The sequence below is a fragment of the Carcharhinus amblyrhynchos genome, chromosome 5, assembly GCF_965287045.1.
Source record: "Carcharhinus amblyrhynchos chromosome 5, sCarAmb.v2.hapA, whole genome shotgun sequence".
Classification (NCBI taxonomy): domain Eukaryota; kingdom Metazoa; phylum Chordata; class Chondrichthyes; order Carcharhiniformes; family Carcharhinidae; genus Carcharhinus; species Carcharhinus amblyrhynchos.
This window is the reverse complement of record NC_137328.1, coordinates 96,618,906-96,631,953: the sequence shown is the minus strand read 5'-3', so window position 1 is coordinate 96,631,953 and position 13,048 is coordinate 96,618,906. Positions and strand designations below refer to the sequence as shown.

The window sequence follows — 13,048 nt, the reverse complement described above, 5'->3', positions numbered from 1 at the left end:
GTCCTGCAATTGGAAACATCTGAAAGTACGATTTAAATTGCAAACTTCAGATGGTTTTGACAGTCTTACAATAATCATTATTCAGGAAAAGATAGGAGAATTAAAACTATTTCTAACTCCTGGGTAACTATTGTACTGGCCACCCTCCAGCCCAGTATGGGGCTTGCTCCAAGCCCAAGCCCCACTGACTCCTCCACAGGAGGCTAACTGACCTTCCCAATGACAACCTCCCTGAACATCCGATCCCCACTGATCAGTCAACCCCCGACTGATCTTTATATAGATGATCTGGAGGAGGGAACCGAGTGCAGGGTGTCGAAATTTGCTGATGACACCAAGATTGGGGGAAAGGCAAATTGTGCGGAGGGTGTGGAGAGTCTGCAGAAGGATCTAGATAGGCTGGGCGAATGGGCCAGGAAATGGCAAATGGAATTTAATGTTGGCAAGTGTGAGGTGGTCCACTTTGGTAGGAAGAATGGTAGGAAGGACTATTACTTAAGGGGCGAAAAACTGCAGCAGGCGACGGTGCAGAGGGACCTCGGGGTCCTTGTGCATGAGTCGCAAAAACCCAGCTTGCAGGTGCAGCAGGTGGTCAGGAAGGCGAATGGGATGCTGGCCTTCATAGCGAGGGGGATTGAATATAAAAGTAGGGAGGTCTTGCTGCAGCTGTATAGGGCATTGGTGAGGCCGCAGCTGGAGTACTGTGTGCAGTTTTGGGCGCCGCACCTGCGCAAGGATATTTTGGCCCTGGAGGGAGTGCAGAGGAGGTTTACTAGGCTGATACCGGAGTTGAGGGGATTGAGCTATGAGGAGAGGCTGAATAAACTAGGCTTGTACTCGCTAGAGTTTAGAAGAATGAGGGGAGATCTCATTGAGACGTATAAGATGATGAATGGGATGGATAGGATAGAGGTGGAGAGACTCTTCCCGCTCAAAAAAGACAGTAGGACTAGGGGGCACAGCCTCAAGATAAAGGGGAGGCGGTTTAGAACGGAGTTGAGGAGGAACTTCTTCACTCAAAGGGTGGTGAATCTCTGGAATTCTCTGCCCGTTGAAGTGGTGGAGGCTGCCGCGCTAAATATTTTTAAGAAGCGGGTTGATGGGTTCTTGATAAGAGAGGGGATTAAGGGTTATGGGGAGAGGGCGGGAAAGTGGAACTGAGCCACAACAGATCAGCCATGATCTTATTGAATGGCGGGGCAGGCTCGAAGGGCTAGATGGCCTACTCCTGCTCCTATTTCTTATGATCCCAACCGCCCACTGACCACCCGAACTAACCCCTCAGCCAACCCCCCTCCAACCATTTGACCCCTCCCAAGTGACCAACAACTGACAGGAACAGTGTGGGCTGGGGATTAATTAAAATTATTGGAGTTGGGGGTATTTTCCAATACTTTCTTGAATAATACTGTCGACTGTTCTAAGAATAGTAGGAAAAGCCTCAGTTTAATGCTTCATTTGAAAGGCAGCTGCTCCAAACAGTGCACCAGGGTACCACACAAAATACTAAATTACACACTCAATTCTTGGAGCACAGTCTGAACGTACAGCCTTCCCATTCAAGTGAGAATTCTGCCAACTGCGCTCAGCTGACATTTAGTTACAGGTTTTCTAATTCTTATTACTAAAAATCTACACGATTATCCAATTACAGCATACATTAAAAAACAAGAAATAAAAGTCAATTCTAGTTGATTCTTGTTAGTAGATAATCCAACTACGAAGAAATTACCTAAACACAAGCTGTGCATTTGGGAGGATTTGCTCAAATTTGCTGGTGTTCCGTATTCGGAAGCTAAGCACTGCTGGTGATGGATTGCTGGTAAAAACTTTAATTATTCCACTTGGAAAGGACATGGTCATATCACCAGTGATTTTGACTATGCACCTGCAGAAAGAGCATAACATTAAAACAGCACCAGATAATTCAGTTATCAAGCAGATACAGGTGGCTCATTGTATTGCTTTAGATATTCCTGATAATTTCATAGCCAAAATACTCGTACTCAAATGTTATTGGAAATTCATGGCAGATAAAATCCCATGTTTCAGTAGTGTAACACTACCTTAGGAAACCTAACAAAGCATGCTGTGATGTCCATCACTGCATGAAAATAGAATATTGTAACCATAAAAGTATCAGCAAAGTCTGATGGAATTCTCTTCTGTTGAATTCTCTTCCCCAGACTGCAGTGGAGCACAGTCATTGAATATGTTTAAGGATGAGTTGAATAGATTACTCACGGACAAGAGGTTCAAAGAATATATAGGGAGTAGATAGGAAAGTAGAAGGCATCAGATCAGCCACAATCTCATCAAAGAGAGGTATGGCTTGAGAGGTTGGATGGCCTACTCCCGCTCCTAATCCTTAGGAATTGATTGCAAATAGTTAATGCAAATTAGACCTCCTTAAATTAAAGTATTTCGTAATTTTACAATCTAATTGGAATATACTATAAATTATTTTGATTTCACGTTCTCTTGAAAACCTTGGGGCAAAATTTAGTTTACAGATGTGAAAGTTACAAATTGTCAAGAGTGGATGTAAACCCTGCCAGAAACATCAAGTGATAATAGCAGGACAAACTTACTTGTAGAATCATATGCAGCACCAGGAGCACAAGATTATTAGAAGATTAAATCGGTACAGAATAAATTTAATGTTATGAGCCAATTAAAGAGTGATATGATAACAGGGCAAAAATTCAGTAGATCTTTAATTAATCTTAAAATGTATCCCAATATATTATTAGCATTTACTGAGGCTGGAGAGGAGTGTTCAACAATTGTCAGGGCAAAATGAAGGAAAATGGAACTCTCTGTGGACATGAATCTGCAGGCAATTGGAAGAGCAGAACAATATCATGCCCCTGATGTATGGCTGTTGAAGCCAGGGTGGTGCTACATAAGATGCTTATTTGGGGTGTTATTTTTGTGCCATTTTATCATGCTATCTTCTTGGAATTGCAGCATTCTGCAATGGTGTGTGAATCCAGTTTTCAGACCACAGTCGGCCATTACTGTCCCCAGTTCTGGTCCTATGCCACAGGGAGCTGCAGTTGTCCTTGCAAATTATGGCACAGCTATGCATTTAACCTTTTACTGATCCACATCCCCAGAAAACAGGCCCCTAGGTCTTTGCTAGGTGTAGTGATGGCTGGTATGCATCTTAAGTTGTGCAATCAACCAGTGAACACTGATTCTTCTTAATTCTAGCAAGCCTCCTTTCCTGCTATTTGTAACAATTCTAAAGATCATTCAACGTAATAGCTAGTCAGACATTTGGATATGCTAATGACACCACTGGTATCCCCAATTGAAAATTTGTTTGTGAAGACACATTTCACCAGCAATACATTGTAAATGCTGAGAGAAGGTATGAGGCAGCTCACGAGCAATTCTACTTTCCCCACATCTCAGGAGTCCCATGTGGAGTTAGAGCTAAATAACTGACACAAAAGATCACATGAGCCGGTGTCACAAACAAACATTATAACATTACTCAATCTAGCTCCTTTCAGCTGTCTGCACCTAAAAATCCTAGGTGCCAGGTTTTCTTGATTAGATCCTTCCATATGTGGAAAATATCACCTGCTCTGCTAATTCAGTTTCATTTTCTTGTAAGTAATTAGGGTTTTAAATATCACTATTATTAACTGCAGTTGTACTAAGTAATTTAACTAGTTTTCGGAAATCAAATGGAAATGAGTTGACGTGAAAGCAGAGAACAGTTGAAAAATTATCATAGGCAGTACCTAAGTAAGAATTCAAAAGGACAACAATAGGTCAAAGATAAGACTGCAAGATTGGCAAGACAAAGTTCAGGGAGATAGAGAAGGATTAGGCTAATTTAACCAGGCAGACAAGTAAGCAAACAGATCAAAAGATTAACAATATGAAATCTTTAAATATAACATGGATCCTTGTCCTCCTCAGCCTCTCTGCAACCTTTAACAGGGTTAACTGCACTATTCTCCTCTAGCATGTTGCTTCAGTTGCCAACTCATTGTGTCTGGCTTATCTTAGTTCTACCTTGACCTATCCAATTCTATCAGGCTATCTGCTAATGGTGGCTTCTCTTTTCACTCCTATATCATCTTGGAGATTCTGCAGGACTTCATACTTGCCATTCTCCTCTTTCTCATTGACATATTGCTCCTTTGTAACATTACCTGCAGATACAGAGTCAACTTCCATGTATACAAATATAGCCAGCTCTAGCTCTCCATCTATTCCCTCAACTTCTGTGCTATCAGGCTTGTCCAATATTTAGCCTTGATGAGCAGTAATTTTCTCAAGCTAAAGTTAAACAATGGAAAGAGCTAAGCAATCATCTTCAAACCTTAGCATAAACTCTGTGCCCTCTTAATGACTCCATCACTCTTCCATTACAAGGGGCAGTATATTTCCTGCTGAGCTAGACTATTTGGATCCTATTTGTTCCTGATCTAAACTTTCAAACCCACAACCTCTCCATCATTCAAAATCTCCATAATATCATTCGCCTCTTCACACTGCCACTACTAACTTGTATCATCTGCGACTGAAATTCCCATTCATGTCTCTACTGCCTCTGAATTCAGCTATTTTAAATGTTCTTCAGGCCAGCTTCCTAACCATCATTTTCTGTAAGCTGCAGATCATTTAAAACTCTGCTGCCCATTGCCTATGATGTGCCAAGTCCCATTTCCACATCAGCTGCCTTCACTGACCATCACTGATTCACAATCCCTCATCATACTGACTTTAAAATTTTCATTCTCATGCTTGAATCTCTGCATGGAATTGCCCCTCCCCATCTCTTTAACCTGTAATAGCGCAACCAACTACTCCATGCGTGGTTTAACCCAAGTTTAATTAATGCACTAAGGCATTAAGGAACTGGCTAAAATTATAAAAGAAGAATTCAAGCAAATTCGCTTGATTAGGTTAGCAAAAAAAAGCAGATTCACAATTTTATTTTAGTAAAGCGTTTGATAAGGTTCCCCATGGTAGGCTCATGAAGAAGATAAGGAGGTGTGGGATAGGAGGAAACTTGGCCAATTGGATAAGTAACTGACTGTCTTGTAGAAGACAGTGGAGGGAAAATTTTCAGACTGGAGGCCAGTTACCAGCAGTGTACCACAGGGATCAGTGCTGAGTCCTCTGCTATTTGTGATTTTTATCAATGACTTGGAACAGAGAGCTGAGTTAGTAAATCTGCTGATGACACCAAGATTGGTGGAGTAGTGGATGAGGTAGAGGGCTCTTGTAGGCTGCAAAGAGACATAGATAGGATGCAGAGCTGGGCAGAAAAGTGGCAGATGGAGTTTAACCCTGATAAGTGCGAGGAGATTCATTTTGGCAGGACAAACTTGAATGCGGATTACAGGGTCAACGGCAGGGTTCTGAAGAATATGGAGGAACAGGAGATCTTGGGGTTTGTACCCACAGATCTTTGAAGGTTGCCACTCAAGTGGATAGAGCCGTGAAGAAGGCTCATAGTGAGTTAGCGTTTATTAACAGGAGGTTTGAGTTTGAGAACTGTGGGGTTATGCTGCAGCTATACAGGACCTTGGTGAGACTACATTTGGAATATTGTGCACAGTTCTGGTCACCTCACTATAAGAAGGATGTGGAAGCATTGGAGAGAGTGCAGAGGAGATTTACTAGGATGCTGCTGGTTTGGAGGGTAGGTCTTATGAGGAAAGGTTGAGGGAGCGGAGGAGGGTGACAGGTAACTTAATAGAGGTTTATAAGATGAGGGCAATAGATGGCGTGGACGTGCAGAGACTATTTCCTCGGGTGGATGTAGCTATTATTAGGGGGCATAACTTTAAGGTTATTGTGGGAGATATAGGAGGGATGTCCGAGGTAGATTCTTTACTCAGAGAGTGGTTGGGGTGTGGAACGCACTGCCTGCTGTGCTAGTGGAGTCGGACACTTCAGGAACTTTCAAGCAGTTATTGGATAGGCACATGGAGCACCCCAGAATGATAGGGAGTGGGATAGCTTGATCTTGGGTTCGGACATAGCTCGGCACAACATCGAAGGGCCTACACTGTGCTGTACTGTTCTATGTTCTAATCTAAGATTTTTATTATTGCAGGTTTTTGCTTCAACAATGGTTAGGTAACAGCATAACAAAATTGTGGGACTTGTGATTTTATAGCCATTAAACTTTCTTTTCTGTACATAAATAGAATAAGTAATTTTACTCCAATTTTCTTCCCATCTCTCCTGAAGAAACTGATTCTTACTGGTGATGGTTCTTGCGGTCATCAAGACATAGAGCTCATAAGAGCAAATCTATTCATGGACTTACAGTTCATGATTTAGTGACTCCGGTAGAGTCACTAAATCGGCAAGGGGGTTTGTTTATTATTCCCCTCTGTAGTTGAGGAAACTAAGACCAAATGTATTGCCCTACTGCTGCCTGAATGAGACTTGCTAACTCAGCACTGGGAGATGAACTGAAGACCTTCTGGTTTGTATGCCTAGAGCATGCAGAGATGTTCTTTTACTTATTAATGATAGGAGAGTAAATTTTTAACAATGTGTCTACAAATTGCAAATCTAAGACTCCCTTAACTGAAAAATGTAATTATTTGCATTTCAGTAAACCAGGAAAGGTTGTACAATGGGCCAAATTGTGCCAGCATACAATCATGGAATCCCTACAGTACACAAAGAGACAATGCAGTCCACTGAATCTGCATCGACAACAATCCTGTCCAGGCCCTATCCCTGTAACCCTGTGTATTTACCCTGCTAATTCCCTTGACACTAACGGGCAATTTAGCATGGCCAATCAACCTAACCTGAACATCTTTGGAGTGCAGGAGGAAACCAGAACACCCAGGGGAAATCCACACAGACACAGGGAGAATGTGCAAACTCCACACAGGCAGTCACCCAAGGCTGGGATTGAACCCTGGTCCCTGGTGTTGTGAGGCAGTAGTGCTAACTACTTTGCCAACATGTCGCCCATACAAGTTCACTTAACTTCAATCAAAACTACTAAACAAATTACAATAAGAAACACAATTGAAAAGTAAATCTCAAAATACCATATACCAAAATTACAGTACTGTATTTTTCATGGCCTGAGAGTGAACTTGTATTCAGAATATATTTGCAATTCTTCAAAATGTAGCATTTATGAACATAGGAATTTGGAGCAGGAGTAGGCCACTCAGCCCTTTGAGCCTACTTCGCCATTGAATAAGATCAAGGCTAATCTGTTTGCAGCTTCAATCTCATATTCCTGTCTGCTCCTGACAAACCTTTCACCTTCTTGTTAATCAAGAACCTCTCTAGATCTGCCTTAAAAACATTCAAAGGCTCCACTTCTGCTGCCTTTTGAAGAGTGTTTCAGAGACTCATGACTCTCAGAGAAAAAACTCATGTTCATTTTAAATGTGCAACCCCTTATTTTTTGAACAGTAACCTCTAGTTCTAGATTCTCCGACAAAAGAAAACATCCTCTCTACACCCACTCTGTCAATGCCCTTCAGGGTTTTAAAGGTATTGATCAAATACATTCATTTTTATTTTAAGTAATTTTAGTTTTTCTGTAGATTTATGGTAAATATATGTTTGCAGGCACTGTAAGTCAGATCCACTTACTTTGATGGGTCGGCTCCCTTGAAATAAGCATTTACTGATTCTGTGAAAGCAGTTGCAACTGGTAAGGAGTCTTGTGACCCAAGGCTTATCGGACTGGGTCCACGAGAAGTGCCTGATGGACAAACAGAAGAAAATAAAACTGTACTCCATCTTAATTAAATTGAACAATTGTCTTTGTGTTCTTTAGTTTCTTTTATTAAATGCATAAAAATCTTAGTAATGTTTTAAAATCAGATCTAAGTTGTACACAGAAAACCATGTTCATATTCTTGAACTTGAAATTATCAGGCATACAAATTTGGTTATCCAAAACAAGTTAGGAAGTTGAGAAATTTGAGGGTGAAACATAAAACAGCTTCTTGAATACTACAAACTACAGCATTTAAGCAAGCATCTGTTGATCCACAACAGCAATAATTTCCCAATATTTTAATAAATAATGGGACGCTATCCCTAAAATGGCCAAATGGAGAGAAGCATGACGCTATGCAAACTGAGTCAGAATTGCAATATATAGTGCTATGAAATTGAAAGAATTGTTACTTGCTCTCTCAAAAATCCCCTACACCTGATAACCAAAATGAAATTAAACAACAATCATTTAGATTAGCATTAGGAAAAAAAAATCCATCCTTGGCACTCTCCTATTTCTCAGCAACATTGTCCCTTGGCAACATCACCCAAAATCTGAACATTCGTTTTCACAAGTATGCTGACGCCACCTACCTCTACCTCACCATTGCCTTTCTCAACTCCTCTACTGTTGCTACATTATCGGAATGCTTATCCCACATCCAATACTGGATGAGCAGAAATTTCTTCCGATTAAACACTGGGAAGGTTGAAACGATGGTACTTGTTTTCAAACTCTGTTCTTCTGCTACCAGCTGCATCACTGTCTCTCTGAGGTTAAACCAGTCTGCTCACATATGTCACACATGACACTGAAATGAGTATTCAGCTTCATACTTGTGCCATCATCAAAACTGCCTACTTCCACCTTCAAGACATCACCCAACTTTTCCCGTCTCAGCTCATCTGCTGATGAAACCTTTGTCCATGCCTTCACTACCCCTAGACTTTAGTATTCCAAAGAACCCCTGGCTGATCTCCCACATTCTACCTTCTGTAAACTCAAGGATACCGAAATCACTGGCTATTGGTGCCTTATCTCACACTAAGTCCTGTTCACCTATTACTCCTTGTGCTTATTGTGCTTCTGACCAAGCAATGTCCTGATTTAAAATTCTTATCCTTGTTTTTAAATCTTCCATAACTTCGTCCCTCCCTATCTCTAAAATCTCCTCCTGCCCCACGAACCTCAGATATCTTCATTCCTCTATTTCTGGCCATTTAAACATACCTGATTTTATTTGCTTCTTCATTAGTGGCCAGGCCTTCAGTCACCTAGATCCCTCGTGCTGGAGTGCCTGTTCTACACCAATCAGCCTCTTTTCTTCATTTTCCTCATTTAAGACACTCTTTAAAACCTATCTCTTTGACTGATCTTTTGGTCATCTGACCTAATATCTCCTTATGTGACTCGATGTCACATTTTAAATTGACAATGTTCTAGTGAAGTGACTTGGAATATTTTATTATATTAAAGGCACTATATAAATGTATTGTTGTTATAACAGTCAATATGTTTTGATACATAAGCATGTGCTCATTAGGTTGTAAAGATCCCCTCCTCTCAGGATCAGTCTTTATTATTCGTTGAAGATACAAAAAAAATCAAAAACAGTAATTAAATCAAAATTTCCCAACAGAATTTGTTGATATATTCAACAATGGTGGTAGGCTTTCTGAGCCACTCTTGTGCCATCTCATTACAGCTGGCAAAAAAGACTCCCAAACTTCTTTTACATCTGATGCCAAAAAACTGCTCTGGGCAACAAAGAAAAAAATCACAGGCGAATTGGTTGTTAACAAACTTAATAGTTTGTTAATTAGTGATTTCAAAGTGGTGGACAAGCTGCCAATTTCTACACCTGTGCACCTTTCGTATTACCAGAGATTGGTGTGATGATATCAGAGTGCCAACCTGAAGTCATCACTCTGGATTTTTTGTCAGCGTGGAGGAACCAGTGCATCTGATTGGAAAACATAAAATCCAACCCAGAGATATTTGTAGATTTGTGTTCCTACATCAAAAGAACTAAAACTTCACAAATCTGAGCACTTGATATTTTAAAGAACTTGCTAGATTAACAGGAATTCAAAATGCATCATGACATAACTATTGTAATCAACCCAGAGTATTTCAATATGTAACTCTGTGAGTAAACATCATCAAATAATTAAATACAAAAGTTTACCTCCAATGGAAATATATCTTATTGCTGGGAGAGGACAGATGATTCCCTTAAAGGTATTGTGTCCTGTACAAATGCTTACAGCCAATCTGGCCAGTTATAGCCATTATTAAGTCAAACAGTTCACAACTGATAACTAGTAAAAAGTATAACCATGTTGCAATAATGGGATTGATGCCTCTAAAAACCGGTTCAAAGCTTTCACCAATTACTGTACCTGCCGGTGTCTCACTGCGCTTCTCAAATGAAGGAAGTTTTCCAGTGAATACATCACCATCTGGTACAATAAAAACACAAACATAGCGACAAAGACCAAAAAATAGTGACCAGATATTAAAGCTAAGGTCACATGCAGAGACATGCTAAATTCTTTAATTTTTAATTCTGCAAAACTTAAATATTAAGTTTTAGGACATGAAAAATAGGTATCTGTTGACATTCTGATAGTTTCACCTAAGTACATTTATAGAACATAATAGGATTTCATTTTAGTCATATGGTATATACGTAATTTCTGTCAAAGTAACTACCATCAAAACATGAAGAATTTTTAGGAGCGGTAGCAATTTTGCACAATTAAACACCATTTTAGCAAGTTTTTAGACAGGGTTACATATTTGAAAAGAATAACACTGCAAAACAATCATGCAGTTAATTACAAATACACCACAATTTATTGCAAAGTATAGTGGTAGGGGATGAGGATATGGCTAAGGTATTGAATAACTTTTTTGTTTCTGTCTTCATGGAGGAGGACGTGAATAATTTGCCGGGTGTTAGCGATGGAAAGGTGGTAGGACTGGAGGGTCTTAATGACATTACTGTTACTAGAGAGGCGGTGCTCGACAGACTGGAGGGGCTGATTGTGGACAAGTCCCCAGGACCGGATGGAATGCATCCGAGGGTTCTGAAAGAAATGGCGGAGGTGATAGTGGATGCCTTGGTGGTTATCTTCCAGACGTCGCTGGATTCCGGGCAAGTGCCGGATGATTGGAAAACGGCTAATGTTACGCCGTTGTTTAAGAAGGGTGCCAGGCAAAAGGCGGGGAATTATAGGCCGGTTAGTTTAACGTCTGTGGTGGGTAAAATGTTAGAATCTGTCAGTAAGGAGGAAATTGAGAGGCATCTTGAAGGGAATTGCTTGATAGAGCAGACGCAGCACGGTTTCATTAAAGGGAAGTCGTGTCTGACAAATTTACCGGAGTTCTATGAGGATGTGTCTAGGGCGGTGGATAGAGAGCCGGTGGATGTGGTCTTTCTAGATTTTCAGAAGGCGTTTGACAAAGTACCTCACAAGAGGTTATTGCAGAAGGTCGAGGGACATGGAGTTGGGGGTAGGGTGTTAGCGTGGATAGAGGATTGGTTGTCAAATAGGAGGCAGAGAGTGGGGGTCAACGGGTGCTATTCGGATTGGCGGATGGTGACTAGTGGAGTGCCCCAGGGGTCGGTGCTGGGGCCTCAGCTTTTTACCATTTATATAGATGATCTGGAGGAGGGAACCGAGTGTAGGGTGTCGAAATTTGCTGATGACACCAAGATAGGGGGAACGGCAAATTGTGCGGAGGGTGTGGAGAGTCTGCAGAAGGATTTAGATAGGCTGGGCGAATGGGCCAGGAAATGGCAAAAGGAATTTAATGTTGGCAAGTGTGAGGTGGTCCACTTTGGTAGGAAGAATGGTAGGAAGGACTATTACTTAAGGGGCGAAAAACTGCAGCAGGCGACGGTGCAGAGGGACCTCGGGGTCCTTGTGCATGAGTCGCAAAAACCCAGCTTGCAGGTGCAGCAGGTGGTCAGGAAGGCGAATGGGATGCTGGCCTTCATAGCGAGGGGGATTGAATATAAAAGTAGGGAGGTCTTGCTGCAGCTGTATAGGGCATTGGTGAGGCCGCAGCTGGAGTACTGTGTGCAGTTTTGGGCACCGCACCTGTGCAAAGATATTTTGGCCTTGGAGGGAGTGCAGAGGAGGTTTACTAGGCTGATACCGGAGTTGAGGGGGTTGAGCTATGAGGAGAGGCTGAATAAACTGGGCTTGTACTCGTTAGAGTTTAGAAGAATGAGGGGAGATCTCATTGAGACTTATAAGATGATGAATGGGTTGGATAGGATAGAGGTGGAGAGACTCTTCCCGCTCAAAAAAGACAGTTGGACTAGGGGGCACAGCCTCAAGATAAAAGGGGGGCGGTTTAGAACGGAGTTGAGGAGGAACTTCTTCACTCAAAGGGTGGTGAATCTCTGGAATTCTCTGCCCGTTGAAGTGGTGGAGGCTGCCTCACTAAATATTTTTAAGACGCGGGTTGATGGGTTTTTGATAAGAGAGGGGATTAAGGGTTATGGGGAGAAAGCGGGAAAGTGGAACTGAGCAGCGACAGATCAGCCATGATCTTATTGAATGGCGGGGCAGGCTCGGAGGGCTGGATGGCCTACTCCTGCTCCTATTTCTTATGTTCTTATTATCAACATTCTAAAGCTTCAGTTTCATCACAATACATGAGCATTTACTTCTATTGCAAAATCTGGCTGAAGGGCCAAACCAGTCCATGAAAGCACCAAGGTTAAAAGAATTAAAGAGAATGAAAAGTTGTTTGTGTGAATTAAACTAAAGCTATCTTTAATAAAAATATTTTCCTCTGTCCCCATAACAATTATTTTGAATGTGAATAAAATCTAGATTAGACAACTAATTGCTTTAAAAAACAAATCAGCAAATGAAGATCTGCATACAATATTCCAGGGAGGTCTTGTGGTGCAGTGGTGACATCCCTGGCTTTAAACAAAAAGCTCTGAATTTGATTCCCAATCCAACTCCTGATGGCCAAAGGAAGGCACACTGATAATGTGGCCAAACAGGTTGATTATCAACTTGTAAATCCTTCCAACATAAGCCAACGGCAGGCAGAAAGAGCGGGATAGATTCATGGTCAGCCAGATGGAAAAGAATTGGAGCCTCTACCATGATTAGTCATATTTACAGGCTGCAATGTGCATGTAAGAGTGTATGTTGCCACAGTAATTTGGAGTTCCTGGGGGAACTACCTGGCCCAGCCGGTGTGGATCAGATTGTTGCCAACAGGGTTTGATTCGACAAAAATGGGTTCAGGACTTCCTCCGTGCCCCACTGTGGT

General features: G+C 41.5%; 1 protein-coding gene across 6 annotated transcripts in view; it reads right to left on the bottom strand.

The window, feature by feature from the left end:
* fcho2 (FCH and mu domain containing endocytic adaptor 2) overlaps positions 1–13,048 on the bottom strand; it is a 195,385-nt gene that overhangs the window by 16,154 nt on the left and 166,183 nt on the right. For 4 of the 6 annotated variants that reach the window (XM_080189245.1, XM_080189246.1, XM_080189247.1 and 1 more), the window contains 3 exons: positions 10,144–10,203; positions 7,609–7,720; positions 1,733–1,888 (listed from right to left, as the gene is read on the bottom strand). In XM_080189245.1, the coding sequence (XP_080045371.1) occupies positions 1,733–1,888; positions 7,609–7,720; positions 10,144–10,203 (328 nt within the window). The remainder of the gene's footprint in view (positions 1–1,732; positions 1,889–7,608; positions 7,721–10,143; positions 10,204–13,048) is intronic. The other 2 variants (XM_080189248.1, XM_080189250.1) reach the window with 1 other exon arrangement.